The sequence below is a fragment of the Martes martes genome (genome assembly GCF_963455335.1).
Source record: "Martes martes genome assembly, chromosome: 18".
Taxonomy (NCBI): Eukaryota; Metazoa; Chordata; class Mammalia; order Carnivora; family Mustelidae; genus Martes; species Martes martes.
The window spans coordinates 40,611,334-40,636,983 of NC_137906.1; the positions used below are offsets into that span (position 1 = coordinate 40,611,334).

General features: G+C 66.1%; 2 protein-coding genes across 3 annotated transcripts; both read right to left on the minus strand.

Moving 5' to 3' along the window:
* Positions 1 to 105: 105 nt before the first annotated feature.
* WDR90 (WD repeat domain 90) lies at positions 106 to 16,200 on the minus strand (the record flags this gene model as incomplete). Its single annotated transcript, XM_080830871.1, has 41 exons — positions 106 to 486; positions 910 to 994; positions 1,079 to 1,198; positions 1,275 to 1,418; positions 1,528 to 1,658; positions 1,754 to 1,928; positions 2,078 to 2,200; positions 4,559 to 4,730; positions 4,878 to 4,989; positions 5,089 to 5,257; positions 5,346 to 5,536; positions 5,633 to 5,792; positions 5,967 to 6,088; positions 6,363 to 6,465; positions 7,063 to 7,160; positions 7,493 to 7,675; positions 7,794 to 7,925; positions 8,078 to 8,118; positions 8,196 to 8,326; positions 8,602 to 8,730; positions 8,929 to 9,090; positions 9,445 to 9,575; positions 9,973 to 10,103; positions 10,306 to 10,445; positions 10,622 to 10,857; positions 11,078 to 11,194; positions 11,268 to 11,398; positions 11,483 to 11,626; positions 11,750 to 11,868; positions 12,298 to 12,355; positions 12,428 to 12,573; positions 12,654 to 12,764; positions 13,333 to 13,401; positions 13,812 to 14,021; positions 14,110 to 14,213; positions 14,552 to 14,619; positions 14,707 to 14,821; positions 15,066 to 15,236; positions 15,382 to 15,508; positions 15,599 to 15,775; positions 15,925 to 16,200. The coding sequence occupies 41 exons, from the start codon at positions 16,198 to 16,200 to the stop codon at positions 287 to 289; spliced, it is 5,664 nt and encodes a 1,887-aa protein (XP_080686997.1). The 3' UTR covers positions 106 to 286.
* A 1,061-nt stretch (positions 16,201 to 17,261) lies between these two features.
* On the minus strand, positions 17,262 to 22,401 carry MCRIP2 (MAPK regulated corepressor interacting protein 2). Of its 2 annotated transcripts, none has more exons than XM_080830284.1 (5): positions 22,250 to 22,401; positions 22,026 to 22,143; positions 18,222 to 18,349; positions 17,926 to 17,992; positions 17,262 to 17,660 (listed from the first exon to the last, which is right to left on the minus strand). In XM_080830284.1, exons 1-5 carry the CDS (start codon positions 22,299 to 22,301, stop codon positions 17,645 to 17,647), a joined length of 381 nt encoding a protein of 126 aa, XP_080686410.1. In that variant the 5' UTR covers positions 22,302 to 22,401; the 3' UTR covers positions 17,262 to 17,644. The 2 variants fall into 2 exon arrangements, with proteins under 2 accessions (XP_080686410.1, XP_080686409.1); XM_080830283.1 differs by having other exon boundaries at positions 17,891 to 17,992.
* Between the last annotated feature and the right edge of the window lie 3,249 nt (positions 22,402 to 25,650).

Sequence of the window (25,650 nt, forward strand, 5' to 3'; positions counted from 1 at the left end):
CCGCCCCCTCGGGCACGGGGAGCGGAAGATCGGAGCCTTTGGTGGAGGCCGCGCTCAGGCCAGGGCACGGGGAGCCTGGAGTGACCAGCTGACCATACGCCAGAATGCAACACCCACGTTTATTTAAACTTTACAGGGTAGAGACCTAGGAGAGCCCACAGGTGAAGAGCCCAGCAAGCACCTTCCAAAAGTTCAGGGTCTCGATGACGGACAATCCCAGACACACTGGCGTGGACAGACCCAGGCCTTCTTGGCTCAGCAGGAGGCCCTCAGACATCCCCGCTTCTCAGTCAGGCGGAGGCCCTGAGCTCAAGGCCCGCCTGGAGGCCTGGTGGCCCGTGACTTCCCAAACCAAGATGTCACCGTGGGCCACTGAGAAGAGCAGCGGGGCAGACGGGGCAAACCTGCACAGCTGTACCACGTCGTCATGGCCGGCCAAGTCCCGCTCGGTCCCCGACTGACAGTCCACCAGCCTCAGCACTCGCTCTGGGGGCAGACGGCATGGGGCTGGGGCTGGGCAGGCCCACCACACCCCGTGACTGTGTAGCTCCGGGGCCCAGGGTCCCTGACCTGTCCTAATGCCGGGGCCTCTGGAAGAAACTGTGCTCAAAGCCCTGTGTCCTCCACACCCCGGGGACCGCTGCTGGGACCAGGGGCAGCAAACCTAATGGGAGAGCCCATCGGCTTCCAAGGCCACAAATTAGGCCAGTGAGTCCCTCTGCTGAGGCCCTGGGTCTGGGTCCCACAGCCAGCACCTCACACCCACCTCCTGACCCTACAGGGCGCCTGGGCGTGTGTCCTCGCCCCACTGCGGGGATAAGGAACTTGGGGCACGGAGGTGAGACAGGTCTCAGGTGGGGCATGGGCGAGCCCCTCGGCTCCCCTCGGTCCCACTGCACCAGGACTCACCAGCAAAGCCAACGGCCACGAGGTGCGCCCCGGGGGACAGACTCAGGGACACGGCAAAGAACGGCAGCGGGATCTTCTCCACCACCTGTGGACAGTGAGTGTGAGCCCCCCCCCCCCAGCCCTGGGGCCCTCAGGCTCCCGGCATCACACGGGGTGGGGGTGCACGTGCCTGCTTCTGGTGAAGGCTGTAGAAGACTAGCTCTGGATGCATGCTGAGGCCCGCGCACACCAGCAGCGCCCCGTCCCAGGGGCAGAAGGCCACGAGACAGGGCGGGGGATGGCTGGGAGCCTGGGGAGGAGCATGCACACCGCTGTCAGATGGGTGGGCACCACCCACCCCTCCCCCATGCCCCCAGGACCCTTACCTCCGTGAGGGTGGGCGATGGGGAGCTGAGCCAGTCCACGAGCTCACAGCAGCCCCGCGGCCAGTCGGCAGCCCAGATGCTGATGCGCTGGTCTGAGCTGGCAGCCAGCCACAGGTCGGCCCCCTCTGCCCCGAAGTCTCCATACTGAGGTTGGGGAAGGGCTGGTGGGTGCCTCCCGCCCTGCCCTACCCAATCTCCCTCCCCTGCCAACATCCCCCAGGCCAGGCCCTGCCGGCGCATGAGGCTACTTCACCTCTTTGCTCGTGCTCTGGATGGTGGAGATGAGAGCGCCCTGGTGATCACTAAGGACGAGGAAGGTCATCCCTGTGCGGGGGCGGCTCACAGCCACAAGCCCATCCTTGTCTCCGGAGAGGATGGTCTGACCTGGGCCAGACAGGGCCACAATGTTATCCCGCGAGCCCCTGGCCCCCAGTCCAGACGGGTGAGCTCACGGGGGCCCCCTGGGCCCCACTGCTCACCATCGGCGGAGTAGGCCAGGGCCGTCAGTGCAGCCCGGTGGGGGTGCATCTTGAGCTCCATAGCAATGCGGGTGACGCTGAAGACGCGCAGGGTGCCGTCACTGTAGCCAGCCGCCACCTGCTGCTGCTCTGGGCGTCCGCGGGAGGTGGGGCTCCAAGCCAGACAGAGGCAGCTCTGGGGGCCCACAGGAGGAAGACACGGGCACTCCCCTGGGCATGGGGAACGCGGGCCCAGCCCCAAAGCTGGGATAGACACTGAAGGAGGACACGGAAACCAGGCAGGGCTAGGAGGGGCTCTGGCTCGGCCCTCAGGGCCCCTAGTACCTGGTTCAGCACCTGGAACTGGATCAGGAGCTCCATGCTGGCCAGGGACCACACCCTCACGCTCCCGTCATCACTGCACGTGGCCCAGTGGGACGCGCTGGGGCTGAAGACCACCTCGTTCACCTGCAAGGAGCCAGCCAGCCACGCTGAGGCTGTGGGGCCCTCAGGCACAGAGGAGACACGGCAGCGCCAGGTGTGTTTTGCTTTGGTTTTTTTTTTTAAAGATTTATTTATTTATTTGACAGAGATCACAAGTAGGCAAAGAGGCAGGCAGAGAGAGAGAAGGAAGCAGGCTCCCTCTTGAGCAGAGAGCCCGACATGGGGCTCGATCCCAGGACTCTGGGACCATGACCTGAACTGAAGGCAGAGGATCCAACCCACCGAGCCACGCAGGCGCCCCTGTGTTTTGTTTTTTAAAGATTCTATTTTTTAACCTAACTCTACCCCTGACATGGGGCTCAAACTCACAGCCACAAGATCAAGACTCGCACACTCGTCGGACCGAGCCCGCCGGACGCCCCAGGTGGTGTTTCTGACGAGAGCACCGTCTCCCGCACAAGCCTGCCTGGCCCCAACCACCTCCACGTGGCATCAAGAACCCGTCCTGGCCTCCGTCCCAAGTATCCCCACATGAGACCTGGGTGGGACGGAACCTGACGGCTCACTTGCTAAGACAGCACAGAAGGGACCGTTCTGGTTGGCCCTAAAAAGTGGTGATGGAACGATGGGTGACAACGTGTCCCCAGAGGGCCGCACACAAAAGGAGGAGGAAGACAGCCCAGGCAGGAGCACAGGAAACAGGAGACACAGAAGCCACGTGCCCACAGAGGACAAGGGCATGGTCTAGCCTCGGATGGGAATTTCAAGGATAAATGCAAGCTCCTAATACGTCATACGGAGAAAAAGTAACCAGGGACACCTGGATGGCTCAGTGGGTTACGCCTCTGCCTTCTGCTCAGGTCATGATCCCAGGGTCTTGGGATCGAGCCCCACATCGGGCTCTCTGCTCGGCGGGAGCCTGCTTCCCCCCGCTCTCTGACTGACTCTCTGCCTGCTTGTGATCTCGCTGTCAAATAAATAAATAAAATCTTAAAAAAAAAAAAAAAAGTAACCAAGCTGTCTGGCTGAGCAGCGGCAGGCCCCTCTGGCACTCGGACCACGACCCCTACATCCATTTCCCTCAGGAGGGGCCCCCAGACTCTGAGAAGGAACAGCCAAGTCTGGGTCTGGGTGGAGCCGCAGAAGGGACCCTGGGACACCTTGTTCTCCACACGAGAGGGACGTCACCCGTGACCACCAGCTCCGGTCAAGGCTGTAGGACCCAAGAGCACGTGTGCCGGCAGGTGAACGGACACGGAGCCGTGTCTGGCACTGACGCACGCTGTGCCCCAGACGACCTGGAGGGCCCCGTGCTCGCTGAGAGGGGGCAGACGGACAGGAATGCCCAGAACAGCTGAATCCACAGCAACGGAGTGGGCCAGGGAGTCCCAAGGGCTGGGCAGGGGAATTGGGGCGGGGCGGGTTGTTTAAAGGGTATGGGGCTTCCTTTTGGGGAGGGGAAATGCCCCAAAATGGGATTGTGGTGAGGACCATGCAATTCTGTGAAGATAACAAAACCACAGACCCCCGCGGATAAGGGCTACGGTGTGCACTTCGTACCCGAGCACAGAGCTGCCACCAAAAACCCACAAGCAGCACACGACACTCCCCCGTCCGAGTTCCTCTGATGACAACCATCGTATCAGAACAAACGAACAGAGATTAAAAAAAAGAAAAAGGATTCAGGAGCCAACTCGGAGAACCTGCCCCTGGCTGCAGACGGGGCTCGAAGGGCATCACAAGCAGCAGCGACCGCGAGGAAGCTGCACCCACACTCCCGCCCAGCAGCGCGCACAGAGCCTCGCCAACTCGAAGAGCCCCGCCAGCGGCTGAGGAAGCAGGCCCGCACTCAGGAGACCCGGCCCAGGAGGGAGGCTCGCCCACCCTGCACTCCCGCCTCAGCACCGCCTTGAAGAAACCAAGCTCGCGAGGCCGTCTCTCCCGGTCCGGATCCGAGCAGCACCCCACAAGCCCTGCCGAGCAGGGAGCCGTTCGACGAGCACAGCGCCGACGGGCAAGCAGCCCTGGACCAGACCCTGGCCTGGCCTCCAGCCCTCTCGGGCCCCAGGAACGGAAGGGCCTAGAGGCGGGTCCGGCCGAGCCGGTGGGAGGCTCCAGGACAAAGCAGCTCATTTTTTCAACAAATAAATTATGAGAAAAAAAGGACCATAGGAAGGACAGAGAAGGCCAAAAGGCGTGGGCGGGGACACATGTGAGGCCCGTGTGGACAGTTCCAGGCTGTCCTCGTCTGGGGACTGCCTGGACCATTTAGACAAACCCGCCGGACGGTTGGTCTCGGCCCGGAGCACGCCGGGGAAGGGAGGAGCAGCGCAGGGCACGGCGGCTCACGGCCCTGCCTCCGTCCGGGGGAAACGCCCTCACCTTGCTCCCGTGGCCGCTGAGGAGGCGGGTGCTGGTGCCCTCGGCCCAGCTGACGTACCAGAGCGTGCCCGCCGTGGTGCCCACCACGCCCATGTCCATGCTGTCGTGGAAGGCCGCGCTCACGACGGCCCCGTCCAAGGTCAGCTCGCGCTCCATGAACACAGAGCGAGACCTGGGGTGGGGAGGCGGGGGCAGGGCGCTGAAAGGGCGGCGGGAGCCACGGCCCAGGGACCTGGGGCTCTGAGGGTATGTCCTGATCTTCGGCCTGCAGGACACCGGCCTCCCCCTCCCCCGGCCCCGCGGCCCGCTGGCAGCCCACCTGGCACGCGAGCCCTCGCACCGCAGCTCCGCCACGGCCCCCACCGCCCAGAGGCGCAACCGCCTGGTGTTGCTGCCGCTGACCAGCCGTACACCCGAACACAGCAGCACTCCTGGGGGGCAGGAGGCGGCATGAGCCCCTGCCCCAGGTGCCCAGAGCTCCAGACGAGGTCTCCCAGGGAGGGGCCGCGGGGACGCCGTTGGGCACCCACCGATCTCACCGTCGTCGGCTTCCCAGGCCAGGAAGCAACGGCTGGCACTTGTGTCCCAGACACAGACCTGGCCGGCGTTGGAGCCGCAGTACAGCAGAGGTGCGGCCCCGTAGCAGAGTGAAGTCAGCTCACCCGCCCTCACCTCCTCGGGGATGGGCACTCGGTGCCCCTGAAGGGACACGAGGGCAGCGGGGGTCAGCAGTGTCCTGGGGCCCAGCCCGACCCCATCGTCTGGAACAGCCTCTGAACCCTGGCACCTGGAGGCTGCCAATGGTCCCGTGCCGCTGTAGGAGCCACAGGGTAATGGCACCTTGGCCCACACAGACCAGCTCGCCGGCATCCCAGGGATTAAAGGCCACACCGTGCACAGGCTCCGGGAGGAGGGTGGAGGACAGGAGCTCATAAGTGGCCGTGCTCCACAGGGCCAGAGTGCGGTCGCCGTAGTCCCCTAGCGAAGACACACCGTAGCTGCATCAGCTGCCCAGGAGTCCCAGGACGAGCCGCCAAGTCCAGAGACCACTCTCCTCCCCATACCCCGACTGACCCAGGGTGACGAGGAGCTCATCGTCCGGTGAAAATGCCAGAGCCTGCACGGCGGTCCTGTGGTAAGAAAGGAGGTGCCGGCAGGAGCCCCCTGGCACGTCCCAGATGCAGATGTGGCAGCGGGAGGCAGTGCCGCGGCTGCCCGAGGCTGAGGCCAGGACCTGGCGGGCAGGAGGCCAGGCAGTCAACCAGACCGGAGTGGCCCACAGGCCCATCACGGTTCTGGCTGGAAGGAAGGCTGGAACAGCAGCCCTCGGCCGGCTCTGGAGGGGAGAGCCGGCCGCGGTTCTCAAGGACCGGCCCCGGGGGGAGAGGGCGGGATGCGGGGCTGGTACCTGAGCACCGTGGCTGAGGGCCAGGGTGGAGATCTCCTCGGGGTGGCCGAGCCAGTGCTGCTGGGCGCCAGAGTGCAGGTCCTCCACCACCACCAGGCAGCCGCACGTGTAGGCAAAGAAGCCTGTGGGCAGGGAGGGCACTCCTGAGCCAGGCCACTGGGGCCCGGACGGCACCGTCCCTGCTTGCTACCACAGCCCCGGGGGCTCACGCCAGGAAAGCCACTCAGGGGCCGGAACACAAGATGCTACCAGGAAAAGGCGTCCCAGCTCGGGCACCCGAACCGCCTGTGACGGCAAGTGCTCACAGGCTCTCCCGGGGCCTGTCCCGGGGCCGACAGAGCCGGGCCCCTCGCTGCCGCTGCTGGGCTGGGAGCCAGGGTGCGCGGCGGCCCGCACCTGTATCTGGGTTCCAGACCATGTTGGCTCGCCCGTTCCCATTGTAGCCCACGACCACCTTCAGCAGCAGACGCTCCACGCCGGTGTTGGAGACGGAGGCACTCTGCAAGGACACGGACAGGACGCTGGGGTGCCGGGACGGTGCCCGGCCACCCGCCCCCACTCCCCAGCTCAACCTCTCCCCGATCAGGCTGGGGCCTGGGATGGAGCCTTGGGAGGTGCAGACTCCCAGACGGAGACAAATGGCAGGAACGTAGGTCCCAGAACCCACACGAGAAGCCGGCAAAGCGCGAGTGGGAGGCACCTGGCATCTAGGGAGGCTGGGCAGGGCAGCAAGGCCCAGGGCGGACCTTGGGGAGGGCACGGGCACAGGATGAGGAAATGGGAAGGAGCCAGGGCCGAAAGGGAGGGCTCATCAGGACACCGCCTGGGGCCACTGTGGGCGTCTTCAGGACAGCCAGAGGGCGGGCACAGGGTGGAGGAGTCACCTGCAGGGGAGCTGTCACCGAGATCTACATCAAAGCCCCGTCACCAAAGCTGTGAACTCTGGGAGCCACCCCAGGGAGACCCCAGAAAATCGAGTTTCCCGGGGAAAAAAGACACTCCGGGAAACTACCGGGCTGTGCCGCCCCTACCTCGGGGCCCGTAGGGCGCCTGCTTGTGAAACGGCCTGCAATGACCCCCGCCCACCCCAACTGACCTTGGCCAGCAGGGGGGTCTTATAGCGTGCCAGGAAGTGCCTGTAGCAATCTGGGCGAGCAGAGGGGCGGACCTGAGCTTTCCTGACGCTGCGAGCACCTGACGGGGGAAGGAAGAAGCCTCGAAACGCCAAAGCACCCACGACCCCTCAGAGACCCCTCCCTGCACACAGTCACCAGGCACCACCGGGCAGGACACATGTCTGACCCATAGCAGACCCGGGGGGTCAGGCAGGCCACACCCCACTGCTAGCCCGGCCCAGCTGGGGCCTCGGACTAGCCTACTTGCCCTGCAGCGAACACAGCTTGTCTCACAGAGTAACCCTCGGCCCGTCCGGCAGCTGGGCCTCCCTCAGGCCACCTAGAGCCCACGCGAGACCGTGGTCTGTCACGAGTATCCCCACCCCATCCTGCTGCCCCTCTTCTGCTTACTGGACCAGCTATGGGGGTGGGGACCCATGCTGAGGCCCCAGGGGCTCCCTGGAGACCCCCAGACCCCATCTCCAGCCCTGCTGGCCTCCTTCACCAGCATGGGCAGGCATGAGGCCTGACGGAGCCTCGCAGGGCTGTGGCTCTCCTCAGAGACTCCTTCTTCATCCGTCAAGGAGAAGGCACCTGGGGAGAAAGGGAAGGGAGCAGTGAGAGGAAGGGGCAGGACTCTGCTGCCGCCCCACCCCTCCCCGACCTGGCGCAGAGATGCACTCGACAGTCCCTCCGGGGCTCTCCGCCCTACCGTTGTCACCCTTGAGGGACCCCACACAGATGCCCGGCTGGAGCGGGGATGCTGGGGATGGCTCGGGCACCTGCTGCCGGGGGAGCCCGTTGGCCCCACACACCGTGTCCTCCAGCTGCCTTGCGTCCAGGCCTGGACACAAAAGAAGCCAGCCTGGGCCACACACCCCCACTTTTCTGCACTAGGAACCCCAGGAAAAGAAGGGGCGCTACGCCACCCACAGAGATGGCAGAGCCGGCCCCAAAGATGATCACAAAGCCTGCCCCTGTGGTGGGGCCACTCACTAGCCTTGGAGGTCGGGGCGGCCGCAGGCGAGGCTCCAGCACTGCAGAGGCAACGAGAGACCGTGTGGGAAGGGGGTAGCAGAAGGCCGGCAGACGCAGCTCGAGGGCAGGCACTTGCCTTCCTGGGGGTGACCTCTCCGGGGGACCCAGAATGTCCCAGAGGAAGATGGCATCCCCCACGCTGAGAAGCTGCTGCCGATCAGGGCTGAAACCCACGGCGTGTACGGGCTCTGAGTGGCCAATATACACCTGGGGGCAACGGGAGTCACACAGAGAGACCCTGCGGGCACAGCTACGGCGCCACGGCCCCCCGGCACCGGGCAGAAGTACCACTTCCCGCGGCAGGATGGGGACATATCCTGCAGGCCTGGCTGCGAGGCCCCTGAGCTGCCAGACAGGGGCGGGAAGAGGCGGCTCTCGGGGGCTGCAGGCCCCGGCAGGCACTGGGGAGCGGGGTGGGGGGTGGCGGGTCTCGTCTGCCCTCCCTCCCACCCACCTACCGGGCACCTGCCTGCGGCCCCTACCTGGCAGCTGGGGCAGGACTTCGTCACATAGTCCCACACCTTGATGGCCCGGTCAGCGGCCATCAGCAAGAAGCGGGCGTCCCCGCTGAGCGCCAGGGAGGGGCAGGCCACAGCGTGGACGCCTGGCAGCTGCAAGAAAGCACTCTGGTCGGTGAGGAGAGACCGGAAATCACAGACGCCCCGAAGGGAAGTCTCCCTTCGCGAGAACTGCCACTTCCAAGGAGCAGCAGGTGGCCCGGGGCCACCCTCCTTGCGGCCCTGCAGGCATTAGAGCTGGAGCGTGGAGGGAAGAGGAGATCACACCGCCGACCACAGCCCCGGGCTCACCTCCCGGACCACGCGGCCCGACGCGGCATCCAGCACCGTGACCGTGTGAGAGGACGTGGACACCAGCAGGTGGCCAGGAGGTCCGGGGCCAAAGCAGACGGCCACGGCCGAGTCCAGGCAGCTGCTGGCCGGGTCCAGGGCGCTGACATCGATTCGCAGCAGCTGGGGGAGGGCAGCAAGTTGCCCCTGGCCCGGCCTCCAGGCGGAGCGTGTACCCCCAGAGCCCAAGCACAGAAAGGGAGTCGCCTCAGGCCCCCGCTCGGCAGTCCCGCCCACCTGCGGCTTACACGTTCTGAGTCCAGGCAGCAAGAATCAGACCCTCTCGGGGTCAGCGTGACCTGCCACCTGCTCCCTCGACTCCCTCGCACTCCACCCAGACCCAAGGAGAGGCCCTGTCCCTCCCTACCACCCTCCACGCTGGAGGAACCAGAAGAGCCACAGGTCCCCGCCGGGGGACACACGCAGAGTGTGCCGGCCAGGCCAGTGTGGACACACACAAGACTCCGGCTCGCTCACCTCCTCTAAGCAGGCTGTGTTCACGACAGTCACCACGTACTTGGAGGGGCCCACGAAGGCCAGCAGGCGGCCGTCCCTGCTAACCGCCAGGGCGTTGGGGGTCGGGTGGGCGTCCCGGCACACCATGTTAGCTGCCGGCAGCATGGGGGCACAGGGTCAACTGGGGGGGACCCAGACCTACCCCCAACTGTGGGAACAGACACCAGTGGGCACGAGCTACCGCTGGACCAGCTGGGGTTCTTCCTGGACCACGGCCAGCTGCCAAGGGACCACCCGCTGGCCCAAGTTACTACCAAGTGGCCACAAAAGGTGACACACATGCTCGGCCCCCACCCAGTGCTCAGGCCATTTGGCTCCTCCCGCGGCCGGGTTGGCACAGACCCTCACTGACCTTCCGTGTGGGGGGGGCGCTACGAAGTTCTAAAACCATGCTAACCCGGGAGCTGCGGGTAGTGAGCCAGCCCCGCCCCACGGGGATGGGACAAGGATGTGGTCAGAAGGCTGGAAGGGGCAGCGTGGGGGCCTGACCTGCCACACGCAAGACGCGGCACGGGGTGCTGACGCACTGGTACTGGGCCAAGGTACCCGAGGAGCAAGAGCTGAACAGGAGGCCGCCGTCGGGGCTGGTGGCCAGGCCGGTCACGGGGCCTCGGTGACACCTGCACCACACGGGGACAGCCGCTGCCCTGGCCCCAAGCCGCACCACCCACACCTCTCCCAGCTGCTCCTGACTCAGCTCCCCAGCGGCGGCACAGGGCCGGCGCTTCTGTGCCCGGCCCTTCCCTGCACGGCCCCGCCGCCCACGTGCCCCCTCAGCTTCCGCCTTGGGGGTCTGTGGGGCCAGAGCCAACGGGCACCCACCTGTGCTCCACCAGCACCTCAGCAGCCTCCAGGCTGAAGGAGCGGACGGCCCCGCTGCTGAAGCCGCAGAACAAGGCTGGCCGCGTGGGATGGAAGGCGACGGTACACGGGGCCTCCTCGGGGGACCGCAAGTCATAAAGCTGGAGGACGGGGTGCATGAGGCCGGGCAGGGACGGGGCTACGTGGGCTTCAAGAGCCTGAGAGCCCATCTCTCCAGGTGGCCCCACGGGCCCCCGAGACTCCACGCCTGCCTGCGCCTCGCCCACTGGCCCTCGGGCCCTCCCTCCGCGATGGCACCCTTCTGGCCGCACCCCACCTGCTGCAAGGTTGCCAGGTCCCAGACGCGGACAGTGTGGTCCTGGGACACTGTGGCCAGCTGGCCGCGGCCGCCCTCGGTGGCCAGGGCCAGCACTGGAGCGGTGTGGGAGCGAACCAGCACGCTGTACTCCCGCGACGGGACATCCAGGAAGCCCAGGAGGCCCGAGGCCGTGGCAGACAACACACGCCGACCGTCGGGGCTGATGCACACCGAAGTGACTGGGCCCTCGTGCTCTGCACACAGTGGGGCTCAGTGGGCTCCCAGGCCCCTGCCACCACAGGGGCAAACCCACGTATCTGTGGGCCAGGACAGGCAGGCTCCCCGATGACCACCACTCCTGGCCTCAAGACTCGACCCCCCCGGAACCCTGGGTTGAAGTCTAGCCAGGGGATGACCCAGGGACGTGGCCCTCCCACGGCAGCTCCGACGCCCGAGACGGCTTCGCGGTCCCACCTGCCTCCAGGAGCACAGAGGAGAAGTCCAGCGGCCAGAGGCGCAAGTAGCCGTCCTCAGAGCCCACGGCGCACATGGCCTGGGACACGCTGAGGCTGCTGATGGAAATGCCAGGGCCTAGGGGGTGGGCAGGGTCAGCCCACAGCATCAGGGCAGCTCCCCCTGCCCAGGTAGCAGAAGACCCACCTACCCGAGCTGAACGTCTGCTTCTGTGAGATGGGGCCGTCAGAGGGCCATGCGGGCAGGAGCCGGCGTGCGTGCCGCACAGCCATGCGCTGGGGGTCGATCTCCAAGATGTGGCCGCTACGACTGCACACGTAGCTGCTCCGGGAGGTGACAGGTGAGGGCTGAAGGGACAAGTACGAAGGGGACCCAGCCAGCCACGGGAGTGAGGGCAGAACTCACAGCATACGGCCATCCTGGGCCTGTCCGAAGGCCAGACCGGTCAACTCCAGCACGCGGTGCTCCCCCAAGTCCACAGGGCAGGAACGCAGCTCCCCCCCTCGCAGCCGCCACAGCCGCACACTGCCCTGCCCGCACGATGCCATCCTGCAAGACAAAAACGTGATGCTATGGGGGGGTCCCCAATCCAGGGAGCAGCAGGCTCTTCCCCCATCTAGGCCCACGGGCCACCAAGGTCTCATTCCTGCAGTGCAGGGACAGCACCGTCACCTGCTTTCGTCAAAGAAGGCCACCTCAAATGCCTGGACGTCAACCCCGGTGTGCGCCTTTGCCAGAAGGACTGCCTCACCGCCTCGTCCCACCTGGGCTGTACCCCAGGCCAGCACCACCTGCAAGAGGCCCATACTGAGTGCCCCCAGCCCACCCCCACCCTGCTCGGCCTCCCCCAGGCCTCAGCTCTCCTTTCCCACAAAAGAGTACTCGGTGACCAGGACCCTAAGTGTACCCCTGAGCTTCTAACACTCGAGGCTGGGCACATCTGTGGCAACAGAGAAAACCCCGAGCTCCAAGCAGAGACCGGCCTGTGCTGAAACATGGGACACTTCCGACACACCTGACCTCAGGAAGGCGGACAGGCCAAACGCGGCCCGTGGAGAGAGCAGGCAGAGCACCGACTCAGAGCGTGGGCCTGAGAACAGGGGGCACCACACGGGGCACACGGGGCAGGGCGCTTGGCAGGGGAGCTCTGCTTCCTAAGTGCCTGGACTCTGCCTGCAGCCTGGCACGGCCACCCCAGTCCCCCAACCCAGGCCTGTTACCGTCCTCCCGTGGCGGTCCCTGCCGACGCCGCAGAGCAGCGCCCCACTGTCGGAGAAGCTGCGGACGGAACGGAAGCAGTGAGCGTGGCTGGGGCCGGCCCCCCACCCCTCGCCGAGGCCCCATGCCCACCTGAGGGAACAGAGGGCATGGGCTGGGCTCTGGAACAGGGACAGGCACTCCCCGGTCTGGAAGTCCCAGAGGCGCAGCATGCTAGGGGGCCGGGCCTGGGCCGAGGCCAGCAGCAAGCCACTCCCATCCAGAGCCAGGGCAGAAACCTGGAAAAGGCGGCACGTTGAGGGGACGGCACTGGGCCCGCAGGCATGAACCTCCCCTGGGATAGGCGGGTGGCACCCACCTTGTCCGTGTGGCCAAGGAAGCAGCGCTGCTCCCGGGTGTCGAGGTGCAAGACGACGATGACCGCGTGGCAGGGATACACCACAGAAGCGCCGTCCTTGGTCCACAGGGCCTGTGCGCAGGGGCCAGACCCGGATGTCCCAGGCTGCTCACCCTCCGCCCGCCCAAATCCCAGCACAAGCCCCGCGTGTCAGGAGCGTACACACTCACACAAGATGTCCCCCAACCCTGTCTGCGGTATTAGAAACTCCGGAATCGAGGTAGAGAAACACTAGCACCCACAGACACCCAGACCGCGTCTAGAAGGACCCAGCAAGCACAGGGCCACAGACCCAAAACCGGTGCCCACACCAGCCCTGCACACCAGACAAGCATCAGAGCCTCACAGGACACGTGCGAGCTCTCGGGTCTAGGGAAGCTCTTGCACCCGAGCCCGTGGTCGCGCAGCCTGCGCTCGGGACAGAAGGAACGGACGCCGGGATGGGACGCCGGCCTTCCGAGCGGAGGCAGAGCCGTGTGCAGACACAGGCAGGGCCAGGAATCCGCGCGGTGGGGGGAGGGACTCCACACCCTGAGGACGCTTAGATGTCCACGTAACCACGCTGGGGAGACGCAGACTTGTCCCACTGCCCCCTCTGTGTGACTGACACGCGACCCAGCAAGAGCACGGGACCCCTCACCCATCTGGTGGTGTGGCCCCCAAAGCCGATGACTCCCTTGAGCCTCAGGACCGGATCCGGGAGAAGGCTCTGAAACAGACGAACTCGCACTGAGACCCCAGGAGGTGAGGCTCCTGCCCACTGGGGCGCAGCCAGCCCATGCTGGCTTCTCCCTCCCGAGAAGCAACGTAGTCCGGGGGGCTTCTGCCAGCTGCACCGGGGCAGGAAGCCAGGACCTGGCCTCAGTGCCAGACCCTTCGGGGAGCCCAGTTCCGGCCCCTGCCTGCAGCCCAAGGCCTCCACGGATCACCTGGTGCCTCTGGACCCTTTGTGGGAAGAGACTCTCGTCCAAAGCCACCTCCTGCCTGTTCTGCTTTCCGTGGGAAGGCTGGATAACGACAGGTTTCAGAGACCCAGCAGACCTTTCCCACACCTCATCTAAGCCGCACCCACGTTGGCGAAACGGCTTACCCCTCACCTTCCCCGGGGTAGGCACTGACCTCATGCACGGCCACGTCCTCCGGGGCCACGGGCACCACGGTCCGCTTAGGAGCGGACACGCGAACACCCCTGCCGGCTGCGTGCTTGTCAGTGACCTCCGGCCCGGCTGAGGGCTCTTGGCTACAGTCACTGGGGCCATTCACACTGGGGAGCTCTGAGCGCTCACAGAACAAGCTGACCGCTGGAAGGGGCCTGGGCTCCGAGGGGGCCTGACAAGACAGCAGGGGCACAAGGGCCTGTCAGCACCCTGGGACTGCCACCCTCCAGCCCCATCCCCAAGGACACAGGAGCACTCACGGCTATGGGGCCAAACACGTGCACCACAGAGGACACGCGGTCCTGGAGGGGACTGCTGAAAGCCACTGCGTGAGAGAGAACCCGCGGCGCGCGCCCCAGGAAGTCTGGAATACAGCCGGAGACCACAGAAGCCGCTCACCAGAGGGCACAAAGGCCTGGGGAAAGCACGGTCCCAGGGCCTCGCCCACTCCTACCAAGCCCCAGCCGCAGGCTACTCTTCTACCCCGGGCCCCAGAACGCCCTCCTAGCTGGAAAGGCTGAGAACACCGAGCACCTACCCCTCCCACACGGTGCCGGCATCTCAGGACAGCCTGGAGGCGAGCCCTGGGCCCTGTGGGTACCACCCTGCCAGGGTCGCCACCCCCAGCATCAACACCCCCTCTCTCGGAACTCCACGTCCCTGCAGGCCGGAGCTCAATCCCTGCTGACCTCACAGACCCACCTGCCCCAGGAGGGGAAGAGCTCTCCTGAACCAGCTCGGGGGATGCTCTGAAGCTGTCCCTCGGAAACCTTGACAGGGTGGAGGGAAAGTCAGCATCCAGTGACCAACCCGCCGTCCCTTCGCCGGCCTCCCGAAGGATGGGCGGAGCCGCTCACCGGATGTGGACGTAGTGGTCATACCAGCTCTCCCCCTTTGGCACCGGGAATGCCATTTCTCGTGGTACAGGGGTGACAGGCAGCTTTGCCCGCCGCGCCTGAGCAGTGCTGACAGCTACAGAGGACAGAGTCAGTCCAGGGAAGGAGGCCCACCCAGCTCCCTCTTCCAGCCCAGGCGAGTCTTGACACCAGATGCCACCAGCCCAGCCACAACCACCCCCTGCCCCCGACAGGTGCCTCGGTTGCTGGGGGGCTCCAAGATGGCACAGCACACGCGTTTCCGTCGTGGGCCCGGCTGTCAGCCCCTCCTGCTGAGAACGAGAGCGGGAGCAGGCCGGGGGCATCAGCACGGCACTCACCAGGGTCAAAGCACAGGTCGCTGGTGTAGAGACTCTTCACCAGCAGACTAGCGCACAGCCTGACACTCTTGAGGTGGCCGTAGCGCCGGTTCAGGTACAGGAGCAGGACGTCCCGCAAGTCTAGCTGTAGGCATGTCCACCGGGTACCAGAGGGAGCGACACCAGCCGGCTCTGAAGAGTGTGAGCCGAGATCAGCGCCCACAGTCTCACCAGCCAGCCCACGGCACTCTGTACTTGGCCGGCCCCAACCACAGCATGCCCCCCACCTCCCTCTCTGCTCTCAGGCCACCTCTCCAGGGCTACCGCCCCCACTCACGCCTCATTTCGGCATCACCCTTTAAAGAAAACCCAGCCTCGCAGATGAAAGGAAACTGCAGCCACGTGGCTGTAGACTTGAACTCCCTGAAGAGGTTGGAGAAGGACACACGGATGACCTGGCTGTCCTGAAGGACATGGTACGACCATGAGAAGAGAAGAGGGGCTGCAAGCATGCACCCCCACCCCCGCCGACCCCACTCCCCCAAGCTCGGCACCTCGGTGGCCACATCCAGGTGGATGACGAAGTGCTTGGCTGGCAGGGGCTTGAAGAGCACGTACAGGTACCGGCCCGTCAGCCCCAAAGACTGGGTGCTGGTTTTGGGGAGCTGGATGTAATTGCCGGCAGAGACAGACCCCCGGATGCGGTACACGGTGCACTTCAGGGTTTTATCCTGAAGAGAGAGAAAGCAGAGGCAGCACGGTCCACCAGGGACACCACGAAGGGCACCACCGGCGCGACCCTCGGGTGGTTCTAACAGGTTTCTACGGAGGGCTTAGAAAGGGTCCCGACGGCCGCTGCCAGGTCCCCTGGCCCACTTACGGTCACAGGAGCCACATCGCCTTCCTTAGTGGACCGCTTCCACTCGCCCACCTGGAAGTGTCTGAAGACGTTGAGGAACGGGTGCTGCCACACTGGGGAGCCGGGAAGGTGTGAGGACCCCCGTGGGCACGAAGGCGCGTCCCCAGGTGCCAGGCCCCCGCCGGCGCAAAGGGGCGTCGCGCTGCGGGCCTCCACACCTCCCAGGGAGGGGCCGAAGCCTGGGCCGGGGCTCCACCCGCCCCCTCTCCGCGCGGCCACGGCGATACTGCGCGCCATCCCGCGCCTCCCCCCGACCACGGTCTCCGCAGCGCGGACTCCCTCCCGCCCCGAGCCCCGTCCCCCCACGCGGACCCCCGGTCTCCGCCGCGCCGCCGCCCCGCCCCCGGCCCTCGCCTCCCCGGGCCCCGTTCCCGCCCCCTCCCGCACCGACACCCCGGCCCTCCGGCCCCGGCCCCCCGGCCCCCCGGCCCCCCGGCCCCGGCCCCGGCCCCCCGCGCGCCGGTACCTTTCGCCATGGCGCAGCCGCTCGCACTTCCCGCCGCGGCCGCCGCGCGCTCCACGCAGGGCACGCAGCGCGCCTTAGCAACGGCCGCCTGGCAACGGCGCCACGCCCGCCGCCCTGCGCGCGACGTCACGTGACCGCGACGGGGCTGGCCGCGCGACGGCGCGGCGTTGGCCACGTGACCGCGGCCGGGGAGGAAGGCTGGCCGGGCTCGCGGCGGGCGGCGTCGCGGCGCGGGGCCTCTGCGGCCACTCCCACGCCGACGGCCGCAGTGGGGACGAGGCACGTGCGCGGCTCTCCGGGGCCCCGTGCGTACGGGGAAGGACACGCAGCCCGTGTTTATGGGCGTGCGTTTGACAGCGGCGGCCCACGCCCCCGACAGCCCGCTGGGCCCCACCCTCCTGCCTGCAGCCCTCTCGCGCCCACACCTGGCGAGCCCCACTCCGGCCCGCAGGCAGTGCCGCCCACCCGAGAGGCAAAGTGGCGTCCCCCAGAGCCGCTCGGCCCCGGGCGGTTAAGACCCAGGACTAAGCATCGGGAGACTCGGCCCCGCTCCTCGGCCTCTGGGACGATACCTCCCGGCCAGGTGCTAGCAGCTGTGGATCCTGAGATGAGGCTCAAGCCCCGGCTGACAGGGAGAATGCTGGGTGGTGCTGGGTCAGGTCCAGCGACACCCAGGAAAGATGAGCTGGCCCAGGGCCCCAGCACCTGTCAGGACACAGGAGGGCCAGAATTGGGCAGAGCTGCAGCTGTGGGGCCAAGAAAAGGTCAGGCTGGACTTAGTATGTGAGGACCCTGACCCCATCCCCACACCAAATAAAGACCACTCAAAAAGGGCAGTTTCTCAAATTTATTAGCCTGGAGCTCCTCCCTGCCAGCCCCAGGGGCTGGTCCCTGGGCACAGTGAGCAGGGCTGAGGTCAGACAGATTCAGCTCCTGGCCCTTGGCAGCACAGGACAGCTGGCCCAAGGGGTCACCAGGTGCAAAAGTCCAAATGCTGGCACTTCAGGTGTGGACGGCTGCTCCTGGCCAGACTCAGGGTGAGGGACGGCCTGCCGCAGTGGCTAAACAGGGCTCCGCCGTCCTCTCCTGGCGGGCGGGGGTGGGGGGGGTCCACCACGGGGCAGGGCCGGGCCCATGCACGGACACTCCTTCCAAGGCAGCTAGGAGCAGTTCGTGATTCTGGCCAGGAACTGCTGCGCCCACCACTCGTCCAGGTCAATGGGCACAAAGTCTGTGGGCAGAGCAGAAGGCTGGGCAGTGAAGCTGCCTCCCGGATCAGTCAGTGTCTCTCCCTCTGAACTGACCACAAGCCCCTCCCCCAGACCCCAATGCAGCAAGCACTAGGAAGAAGCAGGTCAAGTTCAAGTGCCCTCCCCAACCCCCTAGAGCTAGAACCCAGCAGGGCCCAGGTCAGGGTTGGAGGGAGTGGAGGGGACTCCCTGAGAGCAGGGGAGGGCTCACTCTGCAGCCGGGGGTTGGGGGTCTTCTCCACGTACTGCACAGGCCTGGGCCCACCGGCGCCGGCCGGGCCACTGCCCAGCTGCCGCTCCACTTGCTGCCAAGCTGTGGGGAGAGGCCGTCAGGCTGAGCCAGGCCCCTGGCCTCCTGCCTCCCACCCAGGGCTTGGTGGCCACCCTGCACCCCAGCCAAGAATGGGAACGGGGAGCCCACCAGTCACAGGACGAACAGGGAGACAGTCCAGGAAGACCCCGGCCCTCTAGGTACTTTGACTCACGTCACAGTGGGGAGGAGGAACGGGGACCCAGGCCTCAGCCTCCGGCCTGGACACTACCTTCAGAAACAAACCGGACGTTTTCCTCATGGGCCAGCGTATAGGTCTCTTGGGTTCCCTCAAGGGATGGAGATGTGGCCGGGGGCCGCCGACCGTTCACCCGATTGAACACAAGCCTTGGCCCTGGACTGTGGAGTGGGGAGGAGCCGGTCAGCAACTGTCGTAAGCCCTAAGGTGACACCTGGCAAAACTCCAGGAGCAGCAGCAGGTCACACCCACCACCCCCAGGCCAGGCCCAGCCTGGGCACTTCCGTGACCTTCAGGGTAGCTCTGTGCCGCAGGAGAGGCGAAAGAGGCCTCTCTCCTGCAGGCCCAAGCTCCCAGCAGCTCGAGTCACACCTGCAGTCCCCGGTCCTGTGTCCCAGACCCCCAGCAGGGTTCCGTGCTCAAGGCACACAGGCACTCCTCCAGGCGTCTCTCGGGCACCCCTACTGCCCCTGCATCCCACCTCCCCAGGACCAGCCGGGTCTCCAGCAACCCATGTTCGGACCTAAGCTACAACCACATCACTCTGACCCAGCCACAACTGGCCAGGCGCAATTCTCGGCCGTCTTCTCCCCCCACAGAAACTTTTCCATCTCACCACTGTCCCGTGTGGGAGAAAGGACCCAAACAAGAAACAGCCCATCTTGGCCCTTCCCTCTTCCTGGCTGTCCCAGGCTCCGTGGGGATGAGCCCTAAGTGATGTTCCGGCCAAAGAGCACTGAGTGGACAAGTTGTGACTTCAACCCCAGCCCAGCCCTGCAGGTCCCAGACAGGCAACACTCTTGCCCATGGGGGTGGGGATGCTGGGTGAGGAGATGGCCCCCAGGCGCTAGAGCTCAGCCTGATGGGCATGGGATATCCAGGGAGCCACTGGGCCTGTCCCGCTCAGTGATCAGCGGGGCCCAGGGCAGTGATGGGCTGCCCTTGCTGGCGGCAGCTGGCCTAGCCCTGCACACACAAAGCCCAGAATGGGGCTGTGGAGGGAGCGGGGCCCGCACCTACAGCAGGAGGTGGGAGCCGGGAGTCCTGGGCTGCACGTGCCACTCCGCCAGGCACTCGCGGTCCCGCCGGCCTGCTCGCCTTCCTGGGCTCAGGTGCCCCACCGCCGCTCGGGGGTCCTCCTTGGCTGAGAGGGGCACTAAAATAAAGAGGAGTGTCTTGAGGGGCACCGGTCCCGCCAGCTCCCGGCCAGCGAAGAAACTGTAGCGGGGCCAGGGCTCCTCCCAGGCCTGAGCTGCACCGACCAGAACCTATGAAGGTTTGTCCTCAACCTGGACAGCCCCTCGCCTGCCACCCCCGCCCCCACAGGCCTGCAGACTCCAGGAAGCGGAGGCTGGACAGCGAGCGAAGCAGGAAAACCGGAAAGGGAATTGCAGCCACGGGCTGTGGCCCCCGGGGACCAAAGTGGTGGCCTGCCCAGGGCTGAGCACCGTGCTGGTAGTCAGGCACCCACCTGACCCCCCGGCAACCCCGCTGGGAGCTTGTAACACAAGGGTGCTGCACAGGCCCTCCGGGGAAAAGAGCGCCGGCGCGCGTGTGCACCTGCGGACCAGCCGTGCCTGCTCCTGACGATGCCGCCCCACAGGCCGGCCCCGGTGTCCCCGCTCAACCCACACAGGCGTCCTCGCAGTCCTCTCCAACCCCACTTCCAGCCCTGGGCACTGGGCTCCAGAGGGAAGTGACCCACCCAAACTCACACCCTGCAAATGGGCACTAGTTCCAGAACATAACTGCACAGCTGCCTGACCTCCAAGCCCACGACTCAGTAACCCAGGCCACCTCCCTGACCTCCTCGGGTGAACTTCTGGGGGGTCACTGGGTGCCCCGTTCTCTTCACCTCCCCTGTCCTCTGCTGTCTGTCTCACAGAGTGAGAGCTGCTCAGAGGCACAGCCCCACGGAGGGCCGGGACCCCAGCCTGCAGGATCAGCAGGTCAGCCGTTCTGAGCACCGACCGCGCGCCAGACGCCCCAGGCGTGGAGGATGCGGCCGTGGCCCAGACACCCCCCGTTTTGTGGGCAAGGAGGGTGAGGGATGCTGGATAATAAAAAGGCACTACAAAGGAAAACAACAGGGAAGGACGGACAGAAAGGCAGGCGGGGCTCTTTCGGAGGCTGCCCCGAGAAGGTTCAGGAGAGGGGGCAGGGAGGGCTCATGGGCAGCACTGGCCCCCCAGCAGGGTCATTTTGAGGCCACGGGGACTGGGAAGGGGCAGCTCTGGAAGAGGGAGTGACCTCAGGGGTAGGGGGGCCAGCGGGCCACCCCGGGGCACGCAGGACCCCCAACCCTGTGCTGCGCAGGGCTGAGGCAGGCCGAGTGTTGCACTCCCTCTGGCCAGGCTAGTCAGCACCCTCCGACCCGGCAGGCTGGGATGTGCCCAACTGGCTGAGGGCCAGCTAAGGGCGAAGGTGAGGCCTGGGGGCACGGTAAGGACTCTCTGCCGTCTTTCCCATCTCTCTCCACACCACTCCCCGACCCTCCCTGCCACAGGCACACCCTGATTTCATCTGCAGTGGGACTGTGTAGAGGGAGGCGACGCGCTTCTCCAGGTGAGAGGGTCCGGGTGCCCTGCACCACTCTGCCCCCAGATCCTCTGCCTGGGTGACCAGTTGCAGCTATACACGTACACCTTGTTTACTCCTCTGGGCAGTAGAGCGGCTGAGGATCAAAGCTGAGATCACAAGGCAATATTCCAACACAGCCTGGGTCCCAGGGACTGGCCCCCAAGGCCCTGCTTGCTCACTGGTCTCCCCAGGACACATTGGTGTTTAGCCCAGAATGTTTTCATCACTAGGAAGCAGCCTCAAAATGTCAACGTGCCCCCGGCAGAAGCCCCCTTCCCCCCGCGGGGAAGGGCCTCAGCCCAGAAACACCCCCACAGGTTGCCCCCTCCTGCCAGGCGCCCATCACCTGCGCCCTCAGAGATGCCTCCGGGGAGTCCCCGAGTCAGCCCCCCGGTTTCTCTGCGGTGCCTACCCACAGCCTAGCCCAGGAAGCCTCAGGCCTTTGTGGGCTTGGAAGAAAGCCCCGGGTTCAGAAAATGCACAGAATAAACGAAACCCAGGGTCCAGAGCTGATGCAAAAAAGTGAAAAGCTCTGGGGCATGGGGGGAATCTGACCTCCTGGTCAAGGTCATGTGGAGGCCAAATTGGCCAGGATGCAGATTCCTGTGGGGCAGGCGGTGGGCACTGGCAGAAGAGCCGGTCAAGAAAGGCAGAAACTGCAGGTTCGGGCAAGGCCTGCGCATCTGTGGGAGGCCTCCAGTCCCCAGCCAGGGTGTCCGGGGTGAAGGGCAACGGAGAGCGGGGCCTGGTAGGGCCAGAGGGAACCACGCGCACTTTCTCCCCCAGCCCGCTCTGCAAGGACGGGGCTGGCAGCCTCCCGCCGGGCCGGAGCCAGGAGGCCTCGAGGGCCCGCACCCTAGGATATTTTGCTCCCGCCTTCCTGGGCAGCTCGCCTCAAACCTTGGCCTCGCCGCCCAAGGTCGCCCGGGGCATCTGAGTCAGTCGCGTGGAGCTCCTGCGATCCCGGAGCCGGTCCGCTTCCTCCCCACTCGGGCTCCGCCACGGTCCCACGGGGCCCGAGAGGGCGAGGGGTTCGTGTCCATCCGGCCCGGCCCCCTCCGACCCCGCCAGGTGCCAGGTGAGGCGGAGAGGCCGAGGCGCCGAGGGCGGAGGCGCGGAGGCCGAAGCCGCCCGCGCGGGCGGGGTCACACGCCCCGCCCCGCGCCCGCCCCGAGCACGCGGCCGGGCCTCCGTGAACCTTCCCCAAGGTCAACCTCCCGCTCCCGCGGCCGCCGCTGACCGGCCCGCGCGTCTCACCTCGACAGGGGCCAGGGTCCCGGCGGCTGCGCCCGCGGGGGCGGTGGGGTCGGCGGCGCGGGCTGCCGGCATTTCAGGAGCTCGCCGAGCCGGCTCTCCACCTGCTGCTGCGAGGGACCTGCGGGCACGGGGCGCGTCAGCCGCCGCCGCGCCCGGGCCGTCACTGCGCGGACCCTGCCCCCGGCCCTGCCCGCCCCGCGCCCCGCGCCCCGCGCCCCGCGCACCTGTGCGGCGCTGCGCGACCAGCTTGCTGGGCCCCTTGGTGATGGTGTACATGGTGCGGAGGGCCCGGCCGCCCGCGCGCTCCCCGGGACGCACGCCCTGCCCTGCCCTCCGCCCGGGCTCGCACTCGGCGGGGGCCCGGGGCGCGGCCCCTTTAACGGGCGGCCGGGCGCGGCGGGGAGGGGGCGGGCCGCTACACGCCCCCGGCCCTTAAAGGGCCCGCGCGTCCCGGCCGGCCTCGGGGCACGCGGCGGAGGCGGCGCTCCGGCCGGTGGGGAGAGTGGCCGCGGCGCGCAGCCACGGGCGCCCAGCCACGGGCGCCCCACCCCACACGGCACAAGGCCAAGGCAGAGGAAGCGTCCTGGGGCCTAGGACGGCCTTGCACCGCCGGAAGGCCAGGTGAGCCGCGGGGGGCGGGGGGCCGCGGACAGGCGCCGGGGGCGCTCTGTGCGGACCCTGGAAGCAAGGCTGTGCCCGGTCGGTGGGGCGCTCCAGCCAAGGTGCCTGGGTGGGCCCGGGCCAGCGTGAGGGGTCATTCTTGGCCTGGGTCTTGGGACCGAGGGCCCAGAGACCAGAAGTGGGTTTGGGCAGAAACTTGGCTCCCTGGGAATCTCCCTTCCACGCCGCGGGACAGGAATAGTGGGTGCACTCTGGTCCCTGACGAGCCTCCCTTGCCAAGGTGCACACCCGGCTCCAGGGACGGGAGGCCCCATTCAGTCTAGGAGCAGCGTGGGGATGGGATCTTGCGGAGAGAGAAGGTGGGTGTGTGAGGATGCCCGGTTTGCCTGTTTCATCCCCACTGGTACCTCCCCCACCCGCATGACCCAGGCGGCCTGCCTGGAATGACCCCCAGGGTTCCTTCCTGAGAATTCCACAGAAGTGCCCCTTCCTCCCAGCTGCCAGCCTGCTCCGGGCTGGGGGAGAGGAAGCTCCACGCTCTGGGGTCTGTGGGCCTCTCACCACCTGGAGGGCTCAACATGAGGCTCCCCTGTCCTCCCTGTGGCTGAGTTCAACCCTTAGCATCCTCCCCCCCCCCCCCGAGAAAACACTCTGCAGAGTTGTCTCGGAATCTGCCCCGAGGTGTGTATGGACACGGCACGGCTCACACGGTGCTCCACAAATATTTGAGGATGCCCGGTCCAGCAGGAACCGGGGCGTTGTCGGGGAGCTGCTGCCCCAAGGGGCAATAGGACTTAGCAGCGCCAAGAGGTCTCCTCAAGCGTCCCCCACATCTCACTTTGGGAGCAGACCTGAAGCCTCTCCACCCAGGCAGAGGGCACAACGTTGAGAGGGGTGGGGGGCAGCACCTGTTGGGGTGTGTGGGGGAGTGACAGCACGAGGAACTCCCTCCCCACCTGCTCTGTGCAGTGTCCCTCCCCAGCTGCCCCCCCCCCCCCGCCGTTGTGACTGCTGGAGGGAGCCAGGCCTGCTCAGGTGCTCCTAGGGAAGCTTAGGTCCCTGGAGCACCCCCCCCCCAGCTTTCTCCTCCACAGGCTGGGCTGGGCCGGGTCAGGTCTCTGATCCTCAGAGGGGAGACAGGGTCCCTCCAGGCATGAACATGCCCCTCCCTCCCAAGGCAAGTGGGCCCCTGCCCAGCCCCCCGCCGTGCACCCCTTCAGGGTCTGTCCCTTGCCGCCCCCCCCCCAGCACAGTCAAGGCCAGCATGGCCCCAACACACCATCGGTGGTGGCTTGCCCGGCCCTGAGCACACTGCTCACGCTCATGCCGGGGAGACAGCACACGCTGAGGGGGGCTGTGTTCCTGACAGAGGAAGCGAGGCCCTGGTGTGGGGAGCATGGGCCCCCAAGTGGACCCAGATGCTGAGAGTCCCTCCCTCGGGCACACTCCTCAGGCCTGCACCGACAAGGCCCCCTCCTCCTGATGGGCAGACAGGCCTAGCATTTGCTTAAGCCGTCTGAAAACCAAGGCCCTGCCCACAGGCCTTGTTTGAGGTCAAAGTTTGGGTCCAGAAACCTCAAAGCTCTGGGGAGAAGGGCTGAGCAGAAATGATCCTGACAGGTGAGAGGGGAGAAGGTGCAGGGGCACCAGGGAGGGGGTGGGGGTGAGGGAGAGCCCAGTGGTCCCCAGGGTAGATGAAGGAGGAGGAAGGCCAGGTGGGGGGGGGGCAGGCAGTGAAGCTCTCTGCACCTGTTGGGGGGCTGGTGGCCCCCAGAGGGGCCTTGCCAGCCTCACTGCTCCAGGGCACGCAGTGCTGGGGGATGGGACCTGGGGACCTGGGGAGCTCAGAGTTCCCGCCCCAGCCTCACTTACCTTGCCTGGAAGGCAGGCTGGCTGGGAGGCCTCTGCAGGGAGGGGCGGTCACCTTCCCCGTGGTTAGGGAGGTTGGGAACCTGTCCCCAAGCCAGTGGTGCGGGACGAAGGGGCCTCATCCACTCGCAGATAAAAGTGGCTATGAGGGTAAGACAAGGCCTTCACCTCACAGACCCCCTTTGTGGTAAGAAAAGCAAATAGTTTTCTTTCAAAGATTCTAAATACAGTACTAAAACTTTATCTGAAAGAGAAGGAGGTTTTCAGTCATTCTCAGTAACTTTCTCCATCGGAAACCTCTGCCCTCTCCAATGCAGAGTGGACGATGGGCTTCTGCCTGTGCGAGGCTGCCCAGCAGCCCCCCCGGAAAGGCGCTGTGGGCGCTCCTGTGTCCACTGCCCAGTGTCGGGGATTGCTTGGTCATTCCCAGACCTAAGTGCAGGGGGTTGAGTGGTGTCCCCCAAAAGCTGCGTCTCCTGGGAACCTCAGAATGTGACCTTATTTGGAATAAAGGTCTTTGCAGATAGAAGTTCGGCAAGGTTTCAAGATGAGGCCATCCTGGGTTGGGATGGGCCCTAAATCCAGTCACGTGTCTCTGTGGGAGGAAGGAGAGGAGCGCTTGGACACCGGGGAGAGATTAGATGAAGGTGGGGGGAGAGTGGCCGCAGCCACCCGCAGCTGGAAACGGTGAGAAACCGTCTTCCGGAGGGCCTCTGGAGGGGGACCGTCTTTATCTCGGACTTCTGGCCTCCAGAAGGATGGGAGGATAAACGTCTGTTGTTTGAAGCCTCGGAGCTGGGAGTCATTTGTTACAGCCGCTCTAGGAAGCCGGTGTATCAGGGCAAGTGGTGGTGTCAGAGGGGATGGGAAGGGCTGGGGAGGAAGCCCGCACCCCCATCAGGGCCTCCCGTCTGTCTGCTCGTGGCTCCCTACGCAACAGAGATTGCATCGTGCACGTAAACGCTCACCGAGAAAGGTGGCCTGTGCTGGCCTCACTTGCACACAGCGGGTGGCAAGCTCAAGCGGGCTGCCGGGGAGCTGGACCCCCCTCAGGAGACAAAATCCTAGGAGGTCGCACCAGGCATAGGCCATGGACCGGGACAGACACGTCCAGGGGTCCGCGGTTTAGCATTCA